Source organism: Perca flavescens, chromosome 18 (assembly GCF_004354835.1).
Source record: "Perca flavescens isolate YP-PL-M2 chromosome 18, PFLA_1.0, whole genome shotgun sequence".
In the NCBI taxonomy this organism is placed as follows: Eukaryota; Metazoa; Chordata; class Actinopteri; order Perciformes; family Percidae; genus Perca; species Perca flavescens.
Genome location: NC_041348.1, coordinates 14,521,397 through 14,545,560, shown reverse-complemented (window position 1 = coordinate 14,545,560; position 24,164 = coordinate 14,521,397). Strand labels below are relative to the sequence as shown.

Sequence of the window (24,164 nt, the reverse complement as noted above, 5' to 3'; positions counted from 1 at the left end):
GTCCACAGAAAAGACTTGAGTCGCTGCTGTATAGCGATCGTTTCTTCAGGGATGACTTTGCCGTCGTTCTTCAGCCCTTTCTGAAACAAGCTGACCCCCCCCGCCTCCCGGTAATCTATCCTCACTCCAATGTGAAACGTTGCACAGTAATAATTGAATCATTAAGATCCCGAGTGTGGCAGCTGTAACGTTTTTGGCTTTGTTAACACCAACAACACGCTCCATCAGTAAATCTACACCACTTTAAGTTTTGTCTCTCTGAGCAGAATGGGAAGATCGATATGACCTTCTTCACTCACGACTGCTTCCACTTCACCATTAAGGGGCATGAAGAGCTGGCCAAGGGACTGTGGAACAACATGGTGAACAATGAGTCACACTGTTTGTATTTAATGGACCAGGAGGTTAAAGGTCAACAATCCATTACCATTCAGAAGGATTTATTATGTAAAGAAATGTCACAAAAGGATGAAAAATAATGAATGACTCAATGGGAAATAGCTGTAGGTCAGAAGTGTAGGAAAATGAAGGACAAAGCTTTTAAGCATGCATTATTACTATAACTTCATTAAAAAAAAAAAAAAAAAAAAAAAAAAAAAAAAAACTTCAACATATTGATTTATTTATTCCTTTTTTGTCTCTCTTTCTTCTGCTAACAGTTTCAGCCCGAGGGGGGAAAGATGATTGTGAGCAGCTTCTCTGACCCCATCAGCCTCATCTGTCCACCGATGGTAAGGCAGCTCTCTATACGACAATGTTGTTACACCGGAGCAGCATATGTTACTTGTGTCTTTAACCTGAAAGTTTGATAAAACACCTAAACTCAACAAGAAGAAACTGAACTTTACTCTTTATAACATGTTATAGCGAGCTGAATGCATTTTCCAAAGGACGTAGTTGTTTTTTTTAGTAATTTCCTCTCAAATTGATTCTACTTATTTAAACATGGAATGCAAATAATCTTGCAGATATTTGAAATCTTCTTAAAGTGCTCATATTATGTTCATTTTCAGGTTCATAATTGTATTTAGAGGTTGTACCAGAATAGGTTTACATGGTTTAATTTTTAAACAACACCATATTTATGTTGTACTGCACATTGCTGCAGCTCCTCTTTTCACCCTGTGTGTTGAGCTCTCTGTTTTAGCTACAGAGTGAGGCATCTCACTTCTGTTCCATCTTTGTTGGGAGTCGCACATGCGCAGTAGCTAGGTAAGGACTACTAGCCAGTCAGAAGCAGAGTATGAGGGCGTGCCACACTAGCACCTAAGCGAGCATTATAACGTGTCTTACAAAGTGACGCACGTTCGTCACGGAAGTAAAGGCTGGACTACAAGAGAGCTGTTTGGAGCAGTTTGTGAACAGTATTTTCTGTTGGAGATTGTAAGTCCTTTTGGGGTGGACTTTGGGCTTTTTCACTTTGTAAACCTATAACAATAAAGATATATAACACAATAAAGGAAAGGCAAAAAGCATAATGTGAGCACTTTAAGATACAGTACTAACTCATAGTTTAGATTTTATAGCCATTTTTGTTTTGTGAAAGTTATGCTCACGCAGTTGCAAGCAAAAACTAATTTGAAATCTTTCTCGGCCCCTGTTTGCAACTACTTTACCATGCAAAACTGATAGGAATAAGACCAAAAGGAAATAATTAAATAAATAGAAATAAATTAAATTTGAATCATAAGTTAGAAGTCAGCAAGTTGATTGATATTCTTTACAGTGGCCTTCTGGATCATTGTAAATCAATGTAATAACTGTGTCTTGCTTTGGGAAATGGTCCCCAATGATGTGTAATTAAAGATTGTGATCCTTAATATGCTTTTAGATGCACAACACAAAGTGATTATATAATCCCATATTCCCCATGTCCTATCTGTAGGAACAGCCGTATATCTTCACCCGACCAATTGCAGCCAAGTCAGGTCAGCCTCCACTGCAGTCTGGCGCTCTGTCACAGGCAGCGTACTTTCTGCTGCTCCTGCTCCTTGTGGGTTTGGCATGTCTCGGACTTCTGTAGCTTTTACTTTGCTGGACTATTTTACAATCATGCTACTGCTACGCTGGTCACTGTTGAGGTGATACAGAGAATCACCTGCAAAGGAGAGTCTGTGAGCCACTCGTCTTAGACATTGCATGTCTGGGGCCCCAAATAGCAGCATACAGGAAAGGACTGCGGTGATAAGCTCTGAAATCACGTAGATAATGTGACAGTGAATGCTGCAACCTAAGTATTTCAGCATTAGAGGCAGGTGGAGGTGGTTGTTGGTGGGAAGCTTTCTCTGGATGAAACCATTGCTGCTCAAAGCATAAGGTTTTCTATATTGCTTTTAAATTTGAATTCATCATCCCTGAACCAAGATGATTTACCTGCTCTGACCACACACTAACTGTGGTCACCACAATGTTTCACCCACATTCGTAATGGAATAATACTCTGTAGGTGTAATTTTAAGGAGATGTCTGTCCATGAGCTGCTTTAACTACACTCTATTACCTAATATTAATTGCATTAGTTTGTAACACGTGAAGCATGAAGTAACACTTTTTTGACATGTATACATGCTTATAAAACATTAAACTTATTAGACTTTGCCCAAAACTGAAGTGTTTTCTTTAAGAATCATGAACCCTCATCTATTTCAAATTATTATTTATTTTATAATAATAACAACGTGTATAGTGTTCAATGTGTTTGTTGAGTTGACAATGAAAATGTTCCAACAAGTGTACATGTGCACACAGAGGAGCCCTATGAACTCTGATCAGTTCAGTGATATAAATTGAAAGATGGAAAATGATTTGTCAACCATCTTACCCACGCTAAATGTTACCAGAAAGATGTGACTTTTCAAACCAGAGACAATTTAGTCTCACGTCTGTTCCTCAGATCAGTCTGCTGCTGCTGGCCCACTTTCACGTCTCTGTCCTCCAGTTAGCTGCATTATATGTGCTCAGCACTAGAAGAGACAAAGTAATCCACCAGAGTGAGTACACTGAACCAAAACTCCCAATATTGTGCGCAATTGTGAGCAGAGGAGTCATTGTTGTTAAGCTGCACACAAATGATCATCTAACATTAAGTAGCTGTGGTATATGATCATCTACTAAAGATTAGTTCCCTATTCATCTTCTTTTTGGTTAAGAGCGTACAGTACAGTATGTATTGACTCTGTTTATTTAGTAGAACTATGAGGGCAGGTGGAAGCTATACTAAGCACAGCTCCTGTTCTCATAGAAATGTTAATTTAGCTCTTGAATGGAAATGAAAACCATGCAGGGTGTACTCAGCAAGGTAGGGTTGTAAAGAGAAGAATGGGATGGTTTTCTGAACCTCATTTCGAAGTAAACGTGTCTTACACAATACAGGCAAAACTGTTTGGACATTGACTATGAACGGTAGAGGTCCCTTTTAATGTGTTTATTTAGTGAAACCGTTCCCAGTATGTTGTAAACCAAACACTTAAAGGATCTAAAATATATATTTCCTGCGTCCCAGTTTTCTGCCATTTATCTTGCGTGTTGCAGTGGGCTGAATTTCAATCAGTCCTCGTAGCTGTTGGATTTCATAATGACCTTATTATTGCATTCAAAGAAAACCCTCTTCATGTTTAAACAAAGCCGTCCGTTGCCGGTTATTTGGGACAAATATGGAACTGACGCAAATTGGCCTTTATTGTCTCTCTGAAAGTGTAATGAGATCTTTGGGATCTCGGTGGACGGTAGAGTAGGCAATTTGAAACAGCACACAGTCCAACCCACACCTTGGAAATCTTTGTCTGTCGGTTTATTAATGAATGTGTCGGTAACAAAAGAGAAAATGACCTCATAGGCTCATGTACATCTGGGACTCAGCGCTTATGGGATTACCTGGAACTGTACCTTGTACGATTTTATGTGACAAATAAAATGGATTGATTGATTATGAGGTTAAGAGAGCAACCAATATTAGGATGTTCCATAGTTTGGTTGTATAATACACCTTTATTTAATGACTCAAAACATCAAACTCAATTGTGCGTTATGTGTTTTGTTTTGTTTAAGTTTAAATTAAAATGACTGTTGGCTATTTTGTAACACTTTATATATGTTCCAACACACACACGCTTGAGTAATACATAACAATAAAATAATGTAATAACATAAGTGTTAAGTTACAGTCACTTTGTTTATGTTTCAACCAAATCAGATGGAATCGGTCTCTGGAAACCAGTTAGATACAGAAAAGGGCATTCAAACATCTGACCCAGCAGTCAAAATATTCAGTCTCTAGTAATGGTAACAAGTCACAATCAGATTCCTGACACTTTCTTTCTCACTTTATTACAATGATGCATGTTTAAACATGTCAGCCCATTCTGCCTTGATTTGTCAACCGGCACTAGCTAGATGTTTTTTATTTAGTGCACCATTCTCTCTTGCGCTACACACTTCTTTAGAACAAAAAAAATATAATGATAAAATAAAAATAAAAATTAACATGCCATCCCATAGCTTGTAATTGTGAAACAACATAGAGTTAGCAATTGGTAACAATGAATGTCTGAATCACATTTTGTTACACATCCATCCAGTAGATGTTGAGATATTTCACAGAATAAGTGAAAAAACGTTGACCTGCTTGTGGCGCTATTTAGGGGAAAAGTTAGGAGTTCCCAAAAGTCAGTAGGATTCATCCTCGGGGGATTATGATATAAAAACAGCTTCATATTTCTGTGACAACAGGTGGACAATCAGAGAGGTTTATCAAATGCATGGCCCTGAAATACCTTATTATAAGTCCATCTCATTTGGTGGCGTACAATTGTGAATTAACATTCTTTAACTGATAATCCATTAGGTGTTAACTCATCCCATGAAGTCAAAGTGATTCAATCATTTATTTATGGCGAGCAACAGGAATTCACACATTTTTTAACCATATTTTTTACACCTCTTATTATAAAGTGTTGTCTTATTACCAAAGACTGTCCTAGAGCTGCATTGCCTTTGGTAATGAAGCGTGTAAAAGGTCTTTTTTTATCCATTCATTCAATCCACCTGCTCACATGATCAGAGTAACAGCCATTACAGCAATCATTTTCAATAAACTGTCGCCTAGCAACACATTCAGCTAGTCAAGAGACATGATCAGCAAATACAGTATGATGATAGAGCTTTATCTTGTATGGGAACACAACATAATGGAGGCAGAGACATAAAGTCTGTGCATCTGTATTCAAATTGACACGCCTGCTGCTTAAAGGCATTTTCCAATGATACATGTTATTTTTTTTTTTTTTAATAATAATCTTTTATGTCTTGTCTTGATCACTGGGGAATAGACCAAAACTTTTATGAATAACATTTTAAAAAGCTGAAATCTCAAAATCTACTATATTAGTACACATGGATGCTTCCATAGCTATATGAGGTACTCTAAACCTGTACACGCCCTGACAACCATCGAGGTATGATCAGGTACAGTAGCAATAGTTTGCTCCAGGATGATGTCACTTCCCTTTCCCACGTCGTCCTATAAAAGCGGGCTCTGTTGCAGCGAGGTATCGAGGACGAAGGCTGCCGGGTCGCGGATGCTTCTGCAGGAAATTTAGCTCTCCAGAAATACCGAAAGGCGACTAAGTTTAGTTCAGGATGCGTCCGTAAACCCACCGGCTGTCCTTAAAGGGGTAAAATTACACATTCTGATATAAGCTTCGCTATTTTTCTATTCCTGGAGAGCTTTATGCGCCTCGTTTCCAATCATGATCGGAAGAGGACTGTTCGTTTTGACAATACTGTCCAACTGCGGTAAGGAAATGCTCCTTGAAGTTAAGTGACATCATGCTATATAGGTATAGTTTTCTGAGAGAAATCTGCATTAGAGATGTGAGTGCCTGGGTTCAGCACCAAGGACAGCGGCACACACACATCTTTAACTGCGGCGGAAGATGGAGCCAATTCACCTGCACCTTTGGCACATTTAGCCCCCTGTAACTGAAACCGTCGGCGTGTTTTAGTAACAGTGACAATAACCTAGATCTTTAGGGATTGTAGATATAATGATAATGATAAGATAATTCGTCTTTTCTTGCTTTTCTTGCAGTTCTGTCATTGCCAGTGACTCCAAGTCAGCTGGAGAATGAGGACGTAAAGGTAAACCTTTTGTCATCATTAGTGGCATTTGAAGTATTATTTGTATTCATATTAGTATTATTATAGAACCTGTAATCTGTAACCTGATACTTCATTACAGTGTAAAGTCTGTCTACTTGCAACATTCAAAGGGCAAGCAGTGATTAGGAATACTTAATCCAAGCAATTTAACTCACTTAAGTACAGTACATTCTCTACTAGGTAGGACCTTGTTCAAATCAATTCAAGAGCATTTACCGCCATGATTTTGGTATTGACTTTTGAGAGAGAGAGATAGAGAGAGAGAGAGAAAAAAAGAGATACAGAGAGAGAGATACAGAAAGAGAGCTACAGAGAGACAGAGAGAAGGAGGTAGTTTCTAGAATAGGGTTTGGAGGGATGAGAATATCAATGCGAGATGTGGACAATGTGTGAAAGAGGGACAGGAGTTTCAAAGATCTGGCAGGCTTAAGCAGAATGCTTTGAAAAGAAAAAATGAGTGAAAAATCATCAGGCATGTGGGATTGGCTTGACATTGAAAGCACAATGGGAGTTGAAATGATTTGGATCTTTCCTCTGAGAGTTTCACAGCTTTGAATAAGTGGGCGAGGTACAGCAGCATTCAAAGAGAAGCAGATTAATTTTGATTTACAAAACTGTGAAGATTTATTCCCGTATAGCCCTCACCAAGAGGAGGACTTTTATTATTTTTGTTTACCAGAACATCCCTAATTCATTAGTTTACAGTAATATCAAAAGAATCAGAATGTCACATTTTGTGTGTGTGTGTGTGTGTGTGTGTGTGTGTGTGTGTGTGTGTGTGTGTGTGTGTGTGTGTGTGTGTGTGTGTGTGTGTGTGTGTGTGTGTGTGTGTGTGTGTGTGTTTGCAGGTCATGAAATGCATTGTGGAGGCATTGGCGGATGTGCTATCAAGGCCCCACCCCATGCCTGTCAGTGAGGAGTGTTTGGTCACACTGAAGACAGGTGAGCCCCACCCAAAGGATAGACACAATTCAATCTCTCAGTATTTCTAATCAAATTCTCTCAATTTTGATAATGGTAACATCAATTAGGGTAAAGATGATGTCATCCTCTTTGATGTATTTCCCAAATTAACTGCTGAAATATAGTGACTTTGCTCCAGTTTTGACCCGGAAGACAGTTTTTCAAGTTTTGTTTATGCACTCAGCAGTTATGTTTTTTTTTTTTTTTTTTTTACAGATTTCACCCCAACGTCATTTCTGTTTTAAGGATGTATTACAATGATACTTATTTAACATGAATTTTTGATATTAAATTATTATTTTAGCATGTAGTGAAGGCTTCTTCTTTATAGTTGTTTAAACAGATCTAAAAATGAGGGTTATGCATATGTTCAGCTTTATTTTGATCATAGTCATCATTATTACCATCACCATCCTGGAAACTAGGACCAGGACTGACACAAATCAGCTCTCACTGGAGCCACGCCGCCTTTCTAGGAGAATCGATACATACTCTCCTTTTTTATGTAGAGCGCGATGCCCACATCATCAGGTTAATGGATTGTTACGATGGCTGCTGGGTATAAAACTCACTCTGTAATATGCAGCGAGGTCACTAGCACTGAGTAAGGACTATTCACTTACATAGCCAGTGAATTACCTTGATGCTAATGTAACAAAAATCAATCTGAGCATTACTCACTGAGCGTTTGCTAGTGAGAGATTGAAACTGTGCACCACCAGAAGGATGCAAAGAGAGGAGAGGAGAGGAGAGGAGAGGAGAAGAAAAAAAAAAGGAGTCAAAGTCATGGAAAGAAAGGGGGGAAGAAAGAAAGGAAGATCACAGACTGATATCAGAGCACAGCACTGTACAGTAGTTGTCTCTTTTGTGCTCGCTGCGAACAGTATGCAGTGCCGTTTGTGGGTCAGCAGATAGTCCAGTGCTCACTGCGATTTACTTGGGGAGTCTCTGCGGGCCAAATGATTAATTGTGCTCTTGCTTCGAAAGCAGTACATTTCAGGGCAATTAACTCTGACGAACCACTGAAGCAAACTTGCTGAGCCATATGAAAAAGTGAAAGGGAAAGACATATGCCTGTGCTTTACTTTTACTTCCCTGCAGGATCCCTTTATTGTTATTTGTCTGTTCTTTTCTTACTAGAGTGAGACATTTAACCACTCATTTGCTTCATTTTGATGTGTGTTTCTGTGTGAGTGTGTGTGTGTTTTACTGCTCATTTTCGAGGCCCTACATGGTCTAGCACCCCAAATATCAGTCTGACATGCTCGTAAGCTTTGAACCCTTCGGGTCATCTGGTTATTCACCCAGGTCTCCCCGAAAGTGGGTGAAACTGCCTTGAGCTTTTTTGCTCCTATAGCTGCTGGAACATCCTACCTAAGCATATTAGGTGTGCTCCAAAGCTATCATCTTTTAAAACTAAATTGAAAATATTCCTTTTTACCAGCAACTTTCAGTAGTCTGGTTTTACTGGTCTTAATTATTATTTTATTTAATATTTTTATTACTTCTTCATTTGGTTTTAATTCACATGTCAGAATTTTTTTATGGATCAACTGTTGGCCTTAATTACTTTTTAATTTAGTTTTATTCTTACTTTTTAATGTTTTTAAATCACAAGTATTATTCATTTGTCTGTTTTAATTCTGTTTATTTATATGTAATGTTTTATCTTTACACTGTCTGCATAGTGTTTGTGGCTGAAACTTGCGTGGTAGCACATTGTGCTTCCACCTGGAATGAAATGTGCTATATAAATGAAGTTGTGCTTGCTTGCTTGTCATGCAGATGACAGGCTTGTTTCTATCCTTCGCCATCATAACTTTCTGAAGGAGCTGCAGGAGATCGCTGTCCAAGGTGAGTCACAGATTGCACACAGCTGATTTCCAATGTTTGGGTGCTGAGCATGCTTGTTTACATGTATTTGAAGATAGAAAATATATGGCAAAGATAGAAAGCTTGAATGACTAATTTTTTATTCCAGGTGGTCAGGGGAGAGCTCAGCTGCAGAGAGACACTGGTGCACCTGAACCAACCACTCAAAGTCCTCAGACTGCAGATAATGTTGCTGGTGAGAAGCTCAGATTCATGCTTTTCTGCATTGTTACGCTGTTTATTTCTTATCACAGTTCAACAAAATTTTAGTCGCTTCCATTTTGGGGAATACCTCTAATCAACATTTTAAAATGCACCAGCAGTCAAAATGGTGTATTACTTCTATTATTTCTCATTTTATATTGTCAGCAAAGCGGAGATGACAAACAGAGGAGATACACTGATGGAAATTTAATATTCTGTGGACAGAATCAGGACATACACAAGGTCCTTCCATCTGACAGCGCACCTGGCTTTTTTAAATGTTAGTGCTAGACTCCCTGTAGAGCACACAGTGGACAAGCAATGCAAGAACAAGTAGTAATGACTAATACGGTGCACCAAACTCTGACAGCCAGCCTTAAGAGCTTCTGACCTTTATGAGAACTCATCAAATTGTGTTAAAAGAGTTAAGGTATACAATGGACATTGCAGCAACTTTTATATATGTATCTCAAACATCTGAGGTAAAATGTAAAGATAAACGTGAAGAATGCAGTAGAGATAATGTAGGGATTTGATTTATAATGACTGAATATGTGTATATTTTAGCTCTGTAATGTATTTTGTTTTTGACGTCACAGATCAGTATAATGAACGGTACAGGACGAATACAGTTTTATAACAGTACTTAAGAAATATTACATTATGATACATTAACCTCAACATTCTCTTATGTCTAACTTATATTACTTTTCATGCTAATGAAGGCCATTCAGATTATTGCCACTAGATCACACAATGTCAGATAGCTTTACCTGCTAATATTAGAGTGCAACTAACAGTTATTTCCATTGTTGATTAATTTGGTGATTATTTTTCTTAATTAATTGTTCAGTCTAAAGATTTCCAACATTTTCAAGTTGTTTTGTATGAACAATATTTAATTTGCAATGATACAAAACAGAGAAAAGTAGCAAACATGTACATTTGAAAGGCTGGAACAATCAAATATTCAGCATTTTTGATTGAAAAAATTACTTAAAACAATATCAGTGAATTTAATAATCAGTTAATTGTTTCAGTTTTAATATAAGCATCATCTTTCTGTTGAATTTTTCAGTAACAAAAGGAAAAAAAAATATGGCTCATGACTTAAAAATTACAAAATTAAAGGCAGACACATTTAAGCATTATAAATCATCATGCACACAATTTTACTAAATTTTACATAAAATCACACACAATCTGATGTTAGGACACAAAATGCCCCTGGCAATAAACTGTGCTTTTGTGTAAGTGCCTTCTTTTAACATCACGGGAAAATCAATGTCCTCTAATAAATTAAATTCCTACCACTCCTGTTTTTTCAGATCGATCCATGTTGGAGGCTTTAGGAGGCCCAGGTGAACGATCCATCCTGTCCCAAAAGAAGAGGACAGGAAATGGAGACGGAGAGGAAGACAAGGATGCCAGTTTGAGAGATGGAGAGTCACAGGAGGATGTCACTGAAGAGGTGCAAGAGAAGAGGGGAAATGATGAGAGCCCTGGAAGTCACTTCTCTGAGTCTGTGGATGAGTGGAGTGAAGGCAAGGCTGAAAAGAGTGCAGAAGAAGAAGAAGAATATGAAGAGAAAAGATTTCATTCAGAGGAAGAAAACATGATCAAGGATAAGAAAGGCAAGTAGATTTCTTCTTCCTTTATGCATACTCGTGTCTTAGTTTAAAAAGCACAAAAATAAAAATAAACTAATAAGATGACAGGAAACATGCATATTCAGATTTAGGGCTTGATGTTTTAAGTGCCAGTCAAGCCATATGTATTTTTATTCAAGAGATAAATTTCATCCAAGCAAATTAAAATATGTAAAAAAGTTGACAAAAGGCAGATAGCAGAATCTTAAATTAGGGAGAGTGCAATGCTTTCTAAATGAAACCACCTGCCACCACATAACTGGGTGATTGATGGAAGTGCTTCCATCTTCATAATGAAATCAGCCCCCTGACAGGGAAGCAGGGCCAACATGGCTGGCCCACTGACAGCACACCAACAGAAATGATCAAATGTCTCCATGTCCCAGAATTCAAATGAGCTGGTGTGCTTGGTTACAGCTGGAATCATTCACCACAAACTGCAAGACTGTAATCAAGATGTAGCTTTCTCTATCTCCAGACCTTTAAACAGAGAAAAAGTTTATTTTTCTTCTAAGCTAAAATGACAAAGTACGATGAAATACTATAAAAGGGAGCCTCTGCCAAGTCATCTCAATGCTCCAGCCATGCTGTTAATTCCCATAAAGCATAGCTAGTAACACTGGGGGCAATGCTGCCAGCTGGCAAGAAATATTTCATTACAAGAAGTGGAATCTTGCTGATGGTGGAGAGTATTCTGCCGACGGTCTGGTAGGTGTTTTAGTAAGGAAACAGAAGGGGAAAAAATTCTCATTCTTTTTTTGTCATATTCCCAGGTGCTGGATCTGGTGAAAAGAGAAATGCACCCAGAATCAAATCAAAAGAGAAGAAGTTTGATAAAGAAGATGAAGGGGAGACAAATAAGAGATCTGCATTTTTATCACATAGACCTAAACAAGAGGAGGAGGAGGAGGAGGAGGAGGAGGATGAAGGGGAGATGAAGAGAGAGAGTAGTAGGGAGAGCTTGAAGCGATTGACCAAGACGGGCAAGCAGATGCCAGTGAAGAAGGCGCAGCAGCTCAACAGTCAGCAGAAAGTGCCACATCACTCCAAAGAGGTCCCAGAGGAAGACGAGGAGAAGAAAAGAAACACGCAGAGGAGTCAAGAGGAGAAGGAGCTGCAGATGATCGCTAGAAGGGGACCTGAGGAGAGGAGGGGGTTGGAGGAAGAGGGCAGCGCCAGCCGGAAGTCAGAGGTTTGCTGTCCATTCCTTTATCTCCCAACAATGGTTGGGACTTTGTGAAGCGACTGAGAATAATACAGCAGTTCAATATGTTGGAAAATAAGTTTATTCGCTTACAGAGAGTTAGATGAGAAGATTGATACCTTTTTCGTGTTTGAGAGTGGTATCTATCTTCTCACCTTACTCTCGTCAGAAAGCGAATAAATGTTTTTCCAAAGTTGCATTATACATAACAAGGCTAATTCTTATTTTTTTTGTAGTGCTAGCTCAAGCCTAAAAGCTGATTAGGTTACTGTAAAAAATAATGAAGCAGAATCCTTTCCACAGCTTGAATCCCACAAAGATACAAAATGGCTCAGCGGCTGTTTGGCAGCATGTTCAAAAGTTTTTAGACTGTACCAGCGTTAATGGCCACAAACTGTTACACATTTGCTCTAACAGTGAGTCTATAGGAGGTGATTGGTAACAGCCAAAACAGCAATGCATGGAAGCTAATTGTGCCAAGATGTGTTTAGAGCTGTGGTGCATGAAAGGTTTGCACATATATATGATTGTTTGCACTCTAACTATCTTTTCCCCACTTGCTGTCCTCTCATTATATCTGCAGGAGCCAGAGATTGAAAGCCTGGCAGCCATCGAGTCAGAGCTCGAAAACGTTGCCCAGAAACTCCATGAGATCGCGCGAGGCTGAGAGAGAAAGATTGGATAAAAAAAAAATGTTGACGCCGCAACCTCCTCGTCCTCCTCCGCTTTACCAGCTGACTAGTTTCCACAGATAGAGAGTTTGAATATGTGACAAGATTTTATCTTTCGCTATTTTTCTGGAGGATGCACACACTGCTGCAGCCTCCCTTGTGACATCCTGTCCCTCACATAGATTAGCATAGATGCACGTTGCAGTTAGACATGCATACTGTACTAAAAACAAAGAAATGCACAAGTTCTGTGCATTCAAACACATGCATATAATATTCATGAAAAATATTTGTCAGTTAACGTTGACAGCTTGTTTTACTTCATTTTCTCTGACAATCATCTCTCTCTTTCTGCGGATGTATCTCGTCTGCTTTTGAAATTATTTTAACACTGCACATTGATTTATGTGAACGGTTGAGGCAGATGCAGGTAAACACACACTAACAAGGTGAGGTTGTACAGTAACGACATGTATACAAAGCTCTTTCTGGGATGCTTACTTATTTATGGGGAAGCGGAAGAAAAAGACGTAGATGCTTACTTATTATAGATACAGTTGATTCTAATCAAGCCAAGGCAATAAGTGAACATTTATAGCAGATTAATGACCTGTAATTCATTTATGTAAGAAAACCAATAAATTGAAAAGTTTAACTAGAAATCTCTGTTTTGGCAAATCATTTCAATGCCTCTCAAATCAAATGGATATTTGCATACGATGATCAATGCAATAAACTCAGCGTACTAAAAAATGTACAACTGTGTAGGTATCTTAATGGATTGTGTAACTGGTACAATTGATTGCATCACTTTCATTACAATAATTAAATATAAATGAAATGGTAAAGACAAGTGAATTAAGAGTCATTTAATACTGTTTAATTTATACATCTGCTGTATTTGTTACTCACACAGCTCATTGTGAACCTGGCTTCTCACTGTAAGGAGACATTGATTCATACTGTAGATACAGTTGGTTGTGTTTGTGGGCGAAGAAGCTGAGAACATGAATCATCACTGTGACACACAAGCTTTTGATACAGTATATTCAAGGCAACAACATGTTAACTCTTAGTTTTGGCATCAGCATTGCATTATTCATTGGTTAATACTATTGAGATAAAAAGAGCCAGGGCAGTGAATCATGTGGTGCGGTTGGACAGCGAAATGTTGAGAGCTCTTGAGCAGAAGTAAAAAATAAAAATGGATTGAAAAGAAAGCAATAATAGAATGTGGGCAGAGGAGAGACAAAAAAAATGCAAAACAAGTTCTGCTTTCTCTGGCAGCTTAAGTACATGTAGCTGCTGTAGACACAACTGAAAACTGAAACTTTTAGGATTAGTGTCTATGCACAGTAACAGCACCGATATATGCAAATACAGAGAGTCTTAAAGCCTGAATACCAAGAGAAAAGTTTTTTATAATCTGCATGATAAGCTAAGCATTGCTAAAAATCACAACTATTTGAGGTTGGTCGCTTGTGTCATTATAAACAGAAAAATGTAACACCATAGCAATGGTTGTATTACAATTTAAAGTAGAAGAAAGAAGAAGAAGAAAAAGAAGAAGAAAAAGAATATATTACAGCCAGGTTTGACATTTTAGTTTTCCATTGGGCAATTGTACACAACAGCGTAACATACTTGTTAGACATATATTTATAATGTTCAGCAGCAAACCATTATACTGTTTGACCAACAATTACAACTGTGGATCAGAGAGATTCATTTAAGGCTGTGAAGATATCCTCCTTTTAAGATGTATGCGTATGGCTTCCAAAACAAGCTGAAAATGTTATAAAGAAATCCATGAAAACCAAATGAAAAGGGCACCAGATGGCGACATTAGACTGTCTCAGTCCTCTTTTCAAAAGGTGAGTGCTGTCAGCCAGGGAGATATGAAAGGCCACCGTTGTCACCTTGAGACATTTCATTTTTGTTCTTTAGAACCTACAGTATCATATATATCCATATTTTCTTATGTAAACATGACAGAAAAAACATGCATCAATGCATAAACTAATACATTTAAATCACAATGTTATGCTTTTTCAGTTCAGCTAACAAATCAATAGGGAGCAATTTGGTAAACAGCCACCAGTCCTGTGCATTATTAATGTTGTTTTCTGTATAAGAACTTATACATTTTTTAAACGTCTGTGTTTACTGAAGAAGGCATGACAGTGGAAGAACAAACCAACATATGTTATTCCTGTGGTGGGAATATAACAATATTTATTATTGTAAAGAAAACTCCCACCTGATTAAATCATTTCACCATTTTGTTCACTTCAGCTGCAGACTTGATGTAGTGACTGAGCAAGGTTGATTTCCTGCACTCTGGGAGAGTGATCTTTGTGTTAATTACAAATTAATACATGCACTGGCAAAGATGTCTAAAGTTAAACATGAACAAGTAATAGTTACAGTATGCAGATCACTAACATGTGATTCCTGTGCCTGTTCAGTATGCTTAGTTTAAGGCGTTGGTCAATAGATCCCATAGTACTGTATATCATGGACTTAAAGACAGACAAATTGGAGAACTCATGTTTGTATAAAAAATATAACATTTTATTTCCAGCTACAAAGTGAAACATGTAACATTTTTGTCACACTTCTCAATAAAATAGTAAAAAATACTGTCGACAAAAAAAAAATAAAATACACTATCGATGCATTTTAAAGTACAGAACAAATTTGGCTTTTAAATTAACTTAAACTGTACAAATATATACATAATTTACACATCAACAATAAAAAAGGAATGAAATTACAATTCTTCCAGTATTTTCTTCTATTTTTGTACAAAATAGACTTTTTTCCTATAGACACTTGGGTTTCTTCCTTCTGACCTGATTCGGTAATAGTCAACATGTCATTTTTTTTAATTTTTTTTTTCTCAGTGCGGTGGAAAAGCCCACTATGTTCCATATCTAATCTTACACTCAGCACGTTGCTTGCTTTCTCATCACATGCTGGGGCGGAAACTCTGACCTTTCCTCTACTCTGTGAGCAGGGTGAACAGTGTAGATGCAGAGACAAGGCTGACATTCAGGCCTGTTCTAACACACACACACACACACACACACACACACATACAAGGACACATTCAGACCTGTTTGGACAGGGGAACACTGGCCTGCTGTGGTCTGCATGCTCCATCTACAGCTGCTTAGAGTTTCCAGGTCTGGTCTGGACTCAAAGGGTGGGGGGAGTTATTAGGCATCTCATTTAGAGAGGACGTCAAGGTTTAGATAATGTATAAAAATGCATACAGTAAAATGGACGGGTCTGTAAAAGGGATTTCAAGGGGAATGGGCGGCAACCTGACGGTAGGTTTGTCAAAAATAGAAGTTATAGTGCAGGAATCTCTTGGAGCTGCTATGCAACCCTCTGTCTGAGTCTATGTGGCTGATGTGCGCCAGCCATACAAAACACACAGACACTTAAACAAGTGTCTGGATCATACTTTTACAATGAGGAAATGAGAAAATTAAACATAAAAAAACATATATACTGAGCTGCAAAATGAGATGGAGTTCTGTTAGTTTTCAAGTCATAAGCTGTAATCGTCCTTCAGTGGCTCACGCCATGTCTCCCATCATCTTCTTGTAATACATGGACTCGAAGATGTCGTTCTCCCCGGGGCAGTTATAATGACAGGCGCAGGACTTGATGAACATCATGTGCTTCTTCATCACCTGTCCGTCGGGGCATTTGAACTCCATGGGCAGGGTGGTGGTTCTGTGGGGGGTGCAGCAGCGTCCATCCAGGCAGACGCCGCAGAACTTTGGCCTATAGGACTTGGTGGTAGTGCAGCCAGAGATCTCGAACTTCATGGGCTTTGAGAGTCTGGGAGTACGGATGCATTTTTTTCCTTTCTGCAGGAGGCAAACGAAGAGCAAAGCAACTTTATTAAGCATTCTTTGGCTAGTTAAGTGCTAATACTGTATCTGTACAGTTCATAAAAGAAAGCAGTGCACTTGAACAACAACTCACCCTAATGCTCTGCTCCAGCTGTGACTCGCATGGTCGCACCATACACAACCGTGTCTGTTTCTCCAGGCGGCATTCACGGTTATCATTGGTGACCCTGGTGGAGATCCCAAGGCCACAAGTCTTAGAGCATGCGCTCCATTCAGTAGTCTGAACCAGGCAGTTCTCCCTCATCAGGGAGGGATCTGGGCCATAGGTCTCCTCCTCTCTGTAGGCTGTAAACACGGGAGCAAACACTTGATTAGAAAGACAATCTGATTATGTCTCCTCTTTGTATAAAGATCAACAAAAAAACTAGGCAGAGTATTGTGTGCCTAAAAGAAAAGGAGACAGACTTACCGGCCAAAGCAGAGCCCATGAAACTGTGTCTGTCACACTCCCACTCCTCGCAGCACTTCCCTGGCACCTTGACACGTCTCGGCATGGGGCAGTCTGGGCTGGGCAGCCTGATGTCCATGGAACAAAGAGGGACACAGCCAACGGCTCCATCCAGACAGGTACACTGGTACTTGCAGCTGCTCTGGAAAGTCTCCCCGCTCTTGTACATCATGCCTCCGAAAACACATGTGGCTCCCTCTCGAGCTGAGGGGGAAACGACAAAGGAAAGGTCACAAGTCGGTTCATACATTAGGGACAGTTAATGATCTACAGCAGGGCATCACAGAAACTTTTTTTTTTTTCCCAACGGCTCACCTGTGCACACTCCTAGGCGTCTGTTGATGGGGGCTCCGAAGTCACAGTAGAGGCCTTTGTGTGGGTCACAGAAGTCTTTCTCAGTGCAGAGCTCCCCCATCTGTTTGGCACACACCCTGCAGCAGCCGCAGCCATCCAGCACCAGGCTCACTCCTGGGGGGCACTGAGGGGGAGTGGAGGGGCACGAACACTGGTTGCTACACTCCTGTCCTGCAGCCTGAGCACACACAAACACATGCTTAGTTAAATATCATCTCCACAAAGTGTATTATACAGTAGTTATAGTTACACATCCAGCACATGGAAAACACAATATATTTTATGGTTGGAGCTATGTCATGCTCTGACAAGAGTAAAGTTTAATGACTCAAAGCATTGCCTATATGTTTAAAGCCTGAGCCTCTAAGCCCAAAACAACAAAAGCAGCAGTATAAAGTCAGTTTTTTTTGGCTTACCATGTATGAAAGCATGATGCTCAGGAAAGGCAGCAAAATCATTTTCTTCATTCCAGGAGACATCTTTTCTTCCTTGTAGAAATAGATTCTAGTTTTTCCTTAAGTCTTGTTGAGAAAGTTTTCCTTTAGTCTTAGAGTTTGAGCTTGAGAAACTGTTTCTGATCAAGTTGATCTCTTGTCTTGTAGCGTGTCTCTGCTGCTCCGGTCACAGTCTTTCTTGGTGAAAGCTAGAGTTTAGCTTCGGTAGAGGAGTTGATCTGAGTTCTGACTGCAGAACCCAGCTCCCTTTATACTCACTGGCCCTTGTAGCACGTCACTGGGGGCTGAATGGAGAGCCAGCCCTGGACAAACATGGACATACTTGGCATTCTTTCCTCACTTCCTGACCCCCACTCCAGACATCCCACATTCCTGCTGTCTGAAGGCAAGGCTCTGCTGCTCGGCCAAACAACACTGTCTCTCTCTCTTAGAACGGCTTTCATCTGGAATGGGAGGTTAAGTCTGGTTAGAAGCCTGGGACCCCACACTGGGAATTCCTGAAGACTGACTTCACAAACAGACAGCCGGTACCTATAAATATTAATAAACAAAAAAAAAGAAGAGTTGAGAAAAAAAAAAAAAAACAGTTCAAAAAGGAAGGCACAAAGAGCTTTGAATGAAAGAAGAATAGTTACAAACAAAACAAAACAAAAAAACAGGTAGAAACTCATAAATATGCATCAACATGTGATGATTAAATACACTGATTGATGTGTGATGGGTGGTTAAGACTGTAGGCCAACTACAGCATTCCTCAGCTTTGGCATCAAAGGCACACAGACAGCCTGTACTTTAACACATTAACAGTCTGCTGTTAGGGAAAGGAAGTTCATTTGAGTCATTAACTTGAGCTGGTTATCTAACAAGGTGCACAGAGACTTTGCAACTGCTGCAAAATTCTTGTAACTTTGTCTTCTGTACTTGTGTGGTTACTGATACATCTGGGACACTGCAATGGCATGTTTGTGCACTGACATCAGTGGCTTTAAGCACTGAACATTAAAACACATTATGATCTATTATGCATGAGTGGAGCATTTTGTTCACAAATACTTCCTCTGATCCTGTTTGATTGTATGAAACACATGATATGCATGTTATTTGTAGATCGTATTCCCTTGTGACTATGTACATTAGATATAGACTAATTTAAAAGTACCATTGGTGGATTATGTATTCTGATCCTTCACTGAAGTAACAGTAGCAATACCACAATGTTAAAAATACTCCATTACAAGTCAAAGTCCTGCATTTCCAAAAAATAAAATGTAGTGTAGTAAAAAGTACAATATTTCCCTCTGAAATGTAGTGGAAGAGATATATATAATATATATATATATATATATATATATATATATATATATATATATATATATATAAATATAAAGTAGCATAAAATGGCATTACCCAAAATACATTTGGAGTACAATAGGCTTACATGAGTAAATATACTTACTTTGTTACTAATGCAAGCTACTATAAATAACAGCATCAAATAATACTCGCCTCATCCAGATTTCCTTATTTCTGATGCAAAATCATATGAGACTCCAGTTTAGTAGATATTCAACCTTATGGATTTGACAAATGGTTAATAGAAAATATGCTCTGCCTGTCATTTATTTGAATACGACAAGATGATCCTGATGTTCTGTTTCCTAAATTACCTGAGCTGAATTTACCACCCTGCCAAGGTATGCAGGACAGGTATTTAGAGGACAAAGACTAATGCTCTTAGTTAATGGCATTAGGCTGCTTTTCTTCCTTCCCAAAAAAGCAAAGTTTCTTTTAGAGGATTCTGTTGAAAACAAAGGCTGAGGATTGTATTTCACATTTGACTGGGCGTTTTGACTCTAAGGGTCTTAGTCAGGACAAATCACGATTAAAAATCCTGAGTCGACTTTAGTGAAAGTGCAGCCTGGCCCATGAAGGCATGAGGGGCAGATATTACGGGAACAAAGGTTACATGTTCTCTGGCTTCTCACCTGCCTAATAAGGTTTAGTCTATGACAAACTTAAAAAGGCCAGGTGTGCCCTGTCCCTGGCCAGGCTTATTTTACTACATCAAACCCCAAAGTGGAGGATTGCAGGAAAGAGGCTAGACGGAGGTTTGTGTATTTTTTTGAAAAAGGGGGATCACACACCAGGCCAGACGCTTATGAAAGGTGGCCCTGCTCCTTCTACAGCCAAGTGAATCGGAAATGAAAAACTTTCAGAGAAACCTGGAGCTAAAGGAATGTGAGTGAGAAGCCAGCAGACAGGGCTGTTACTACAGAGGAAGCTTTTCCATATAAGGACGTCTGCTCTTTTCCTAATATGGATGTGTTCTTTCTCTATGCTGGCTCAGTACAGTAGGGACTCCTATTAGACCATCTGAGCAAAGAAAAACACAGCCGTGAGTGAAAGTGGTGTGTGTGTGTGTGTGTGTGTGTGTGTGTGTGCTGTCAGTCCTGTCATCACAGCTTCAGGGCCCAAACTTCAGCTCCATGATATCTAAAGGAAACAGCTTGATGGAGGAACGTGCTCCGGCCACGCTGCAAACAAACTTGGCTGACATTTTGTCGTGCAGAGTATTGCAGTTTTTGTCAGGTTGTTTATAAAGTCAATTTATCTCACATCACAGGCACATTTTTTGAATGGTTTAAAGGGATGTTGTGTGAAGATCCTGTTGTTATTTTCGAGCTTTGTTTGATTTAACTATTTTTTTTAACAGATAGCATCAAGTCTGACTGAGTAAGAGTACTGAGAGGACATCTGATCGGTATACTATGACAAAGGAGTCTATCAATTGCAAGATCATAAGAAAATAAGTAAATATTGTTTTTTCCTGCATGGTCATATTGTAACTGTAAGTTGGGAAACTGATATTTTTCTGGATGTTGTTATGCAGCTTGTTGTTTTTGCAGTCTGTCAGCCTCAGGGTTTCCTGTGCTGAATATCAGCAGGCATTTTGCCCACGTGCTTCACTGTTCTGCAGACCTGGATGTGTAGATGGGTTGACTGCGGTGGCCAAAGGAAACACATGGCTCTGTGTGTGGTAGGCCCAGATATGTCAAGGCTAAGTATAGACCAAGATATTTGTCTAAGAGAGTAGCTGTAGTTTAAAAGCAGTAATGGAACTGTGGTGGTGATACCATGTCAGGGGAGTCTGTTTCCGCTTTGTGCTTGTTGGCCTCGGTGTTGTTGAACATACTTGCGTGACCTTAAGTCTGTTACATTTCACATGTTGGAAAACTGTTTTGTTGTTATTGTTATGTACCAGTGTACACTAATAACAACTCCAACCAATTAAATACTAAACCTTTACAAAATAAGGCCCCTCCACATCCTCTATAAAAGAAAATTGCCTTAATTTGCTTTAAACTTCCAATAACGGAATTTTTGTTAGTCATCAACAGAAACAATCTGTAAACAGAACAATGCCATATTAACACCTTGTGAAGTAAACAGCAGCAAACAGTTGCCTATATAGTTTAGTTGTGTTTGTGTCCACCTTATTATGTAATGATGATGTAAGTCCAATATTCACTTTCTTTTATCTTAGCTCTGTTTTGGTCTCCATGCACCAGCTCTTGAGGGAACACTGTCTCTTTAGCCAAATGTTAAACTATTTTCACCAGCTAGTCGCTAACTTAGTAGTAGAATTGCAACACTGTGTTTCAACAGGAAGAATGTCAAAGTAAAAGTCCCTTAGTCTAGAAAATGTTGATCAACATTTGAAAGTGTAAATGTAGGCAAACACCAAATTAATTTTCCTAGGATGGCTAATACATGACCAGCCCAACTCTGTCTCTGATTGGCTAGTACTCCTTGCCTTCATTGGTTGGGTTGGTTACGTTTAGGCATAAGGAGTGAGATTGGTTAGATCAGCAAATCAGAGGCAGAGTCGGGTGGGTCATGCCTTCGCCAATATCACATAGGCAAATCAGGTGACAGATGTGGAAAATATTCAACTAACAGTAATAATTACTCATGCCAGCATTGCAATAACAGGGCCAAGAGTTGACATACTGTATACAGTAACACAGAACACTGGAATCGGTCTCAGGAATACAGCTGACAGCAGTATAATCAACAGTAATAATGCCATACGGATGGATTGTTTCACAGTTTATTTTTACAAAATGAAAATGTACCCTGAGCACCTCTCCCCTTAACAAGGGAATCAACTGATGGCGTGATGTTTCTATTTTAGCTCTGCAGTCATACTGACGTAAGGTTATGGGACCCGTGCAGTTATTCCAGGTCAAGGCCTGCCTTCTATCCTAGTCTGGATTTAAGCACATCACTGCCGGCCACTTAGAGCCTCATTACTTCACTGCTGGTTTTATAGCTACTGTGTGACATCACAGGGGTACATAACTGTGTCAGCTGGGGAGTTTCCAACTCAAGGATATGTGGAGATGACAGACTCAGCGTCTGACCAGGCTAGATTCTTATCTCTCTCGCTCTGGTATCGACACTGTCCACGTTTACTCTCTTTCAGGCGTGGAAAGTGGATATTATTCCCAGTTTTCTTTGACACCTCTTGTGTGTGCAGTTCCAAAACACCATGCTTGATGATGTCACGCCCGATGCTGATGTCACAGAGGAGGTCTCTTCTAGCTGTTTCAAAGGTTCCCACACACTGCTCATATTCAGCACAGCTGCAGTCATACCTTCCTGGCACTTTTAAAGCTAAATAGGAAGATAAACTTTAGAAGTAAAAAGGCCACTTGCACTGAACACTCTGTCCCGCGCTGCATTTTTTTCCCACACTGAGCTAAATATGGAATTTAATTTCACAGTAAGCATTTTTATTACATGTAGCATTTCTAAAATCATCTGTCTTTATTTTGCTTTTGTGTACTTTACCTTCTATGCCAGCTTGAAAAAGAGGTGTGAGGTTTAGTGGATACATTTATCCAAACCATTCTGCAGTTTTTACTTTACTTTATATGTACACTTAGTTTATTAGGTAAACCTAGTTAAAACAGTCTTTGCAGTACAACAGCCATGCAATAAAACCCATATTCATTAAAATATTCACTTTTTGTTAATTCAAATTTAAGGTCATTTTGGAGGCAATAGTGTACTACATGCATGTGTGTGTATATATATATATATATATATATATATATATATATATATATATATATATATATATATATATGCACAGTATATGTATATATGTAGGCAAACCCAGAGTGTTTTTCCCAAACTGGGTCCAAATTTGAAGCTTTGGTTGTGCTATCTGCACTCAGCTATCCATTAAACTAAATTCCATTAGTGGTAGCTGGCAGGCTATTCGAGGAATGTTCCTTGGCTTTAGCCTTCAAACCAACCATCTATATACCACTGTGTAAACTGAACATGAAACCAAAATCTCAAAATGATTTTCCTGCCTGTATATTTCTGCTTCTTTGAACTCTTGGGCAGCCTGCCTGCAGAGAAGGTGAGGGTGAAGTTGAAAACAACATGGTTGCAAACAGGAGAGAAAGTACTGTTATTTTGTACTTCATTGGGATTTTAGGCATTTTAGTTGACTTTCTATGAGCACAGTGGGGGAAAAAAACACGTACGTTTGTATCAACATTACACACGGCCACATATAAGGAATACAGACCAAACAAGATAACAACCTTGACAAGGCAGTAGAATAAGTGCATAACATTACAGTGTCATCTGCATTATGTATTTCATCCGTGAAGCAAACAGGCTAATCAAAACGTCCTGGGAAAGTAAATTGCTGCTTCCTTTTACAATTTGGAGCCCTTCTGCAAAAACACTCATGGGAAAAATATTTAATGGATGGGACGGTGATCTGTTGAAATTTAACAATGAAGAAGGGATAGATCAATTACTTAGAGATGAAAGACTTGGAATGGAAACTTTTTAAAGCCTGCCTATGAAGAGACAAGCATTTGAAACTAATAATGGATCTGGAGCCTGGCTGGGATGATTTGTTGAGATTTAACAATGGGGTTGGTGGGCAGATGAACTGTCAAGATGGAAACTGTGTCTATTTAAAGCCTAGAGTGGTGGAAAATGTTCAGACTGGAAACATGCATGAGACTCAATCTTTTTCAGGCACAGTCTGCACAAAATAGTTGGGTTTAGGATTACTTGGGGTAATGGACCGAAGCATAATATATTGACCGTTAGATGCCAGAGGGGCATATTTGGAAGGTGACTTGCATTTTTTGGTCAAATTTTCTCATAAATCAACTAGTAAAGTACATCTAGGGGAATGCATTTGCCAGTCTGTGTTAACAAG

The 24,164-nt window shown here is 39.1% G+C and overlaps 3 protein-coding genes across 3 annotated transcripts; 2 read left to right on the top strand and 1 right to left on the bottom strand.

Annotated features, from left to right (window-relative positions):
* Positions 1-276: 276 nt before the first annotated feature.
* On the top strand, positions 277-2,266 carry si:dkey-177p2.18 (phospholipase B1, membrane-associated). The gene is made up of 3 exons (XM_028604497.1): positions 277-362; positions 660-731; positions 1,886-2,266. The coding sequence occupies exons 1-3, from the start codon at positions 282-284 to the stop codon at positions 2,021-2,023; spliced, it is 291 nt and encodes a 96-aa protein (XP_028460298.1). The 5' UTR covers positions 277-281; the 3' UTR covers positions 2,024-2,266.
* A 3,302-nt stretch (positions 2,267-5,568) lies between these two features.
* On the top strand, positions 5,569-13,378 carry chga (chromogranin A). Its single transcript, XM_028605886.1, has 8 exons — positions 5,569-5,793; positions 6,089-6,138; positions 7,008-7,101; positions 8,908-8,976; positions 9,104-9,190; positions 10,527-10,832; positions 11,621-12,039; positions 12,635-13,378. Exons 1-8 carry the CDS (start codon positions 5,748-5,750, stop codon positions 12,716-12,718), a joined length of 1,155 nt encoding a protein of 384 aa, XP_028461687.1. The 5' UTR covers positions 5,569-5,747; the 3' UTR covers positions 12,719-13,378.
* A 1,896-nt stretch (positions 13,379-15,274) lies between these two features.
* On the bottom strand, positions 15,275-18,255 carry ccn2a (cellular communication network factor 2a). The gene is made up of 5 exons (XM_028605161.1): positions 17,870-18,255; positions 17,415-17,631; positions 17,061-17,303; positions 16,725-16,936; positions 15,275-16,606 (listed from the first exon to the last, which is right to left on the bottom strand). Exons 1-5 carry the CDS (start codon positions 17,930-17,932, stop codon positions 16,310-16,312), a joined length of 1,032 nt encoding a protein of 343 aa, XP_028460962.1. The 5' UTR covers positions 17,933-18,255; the 3' UTR covers positions 15,275-16,309.
* Between the last annotated feature and the right edge of the window lie 5,909 nt (positions 18,256-24,164).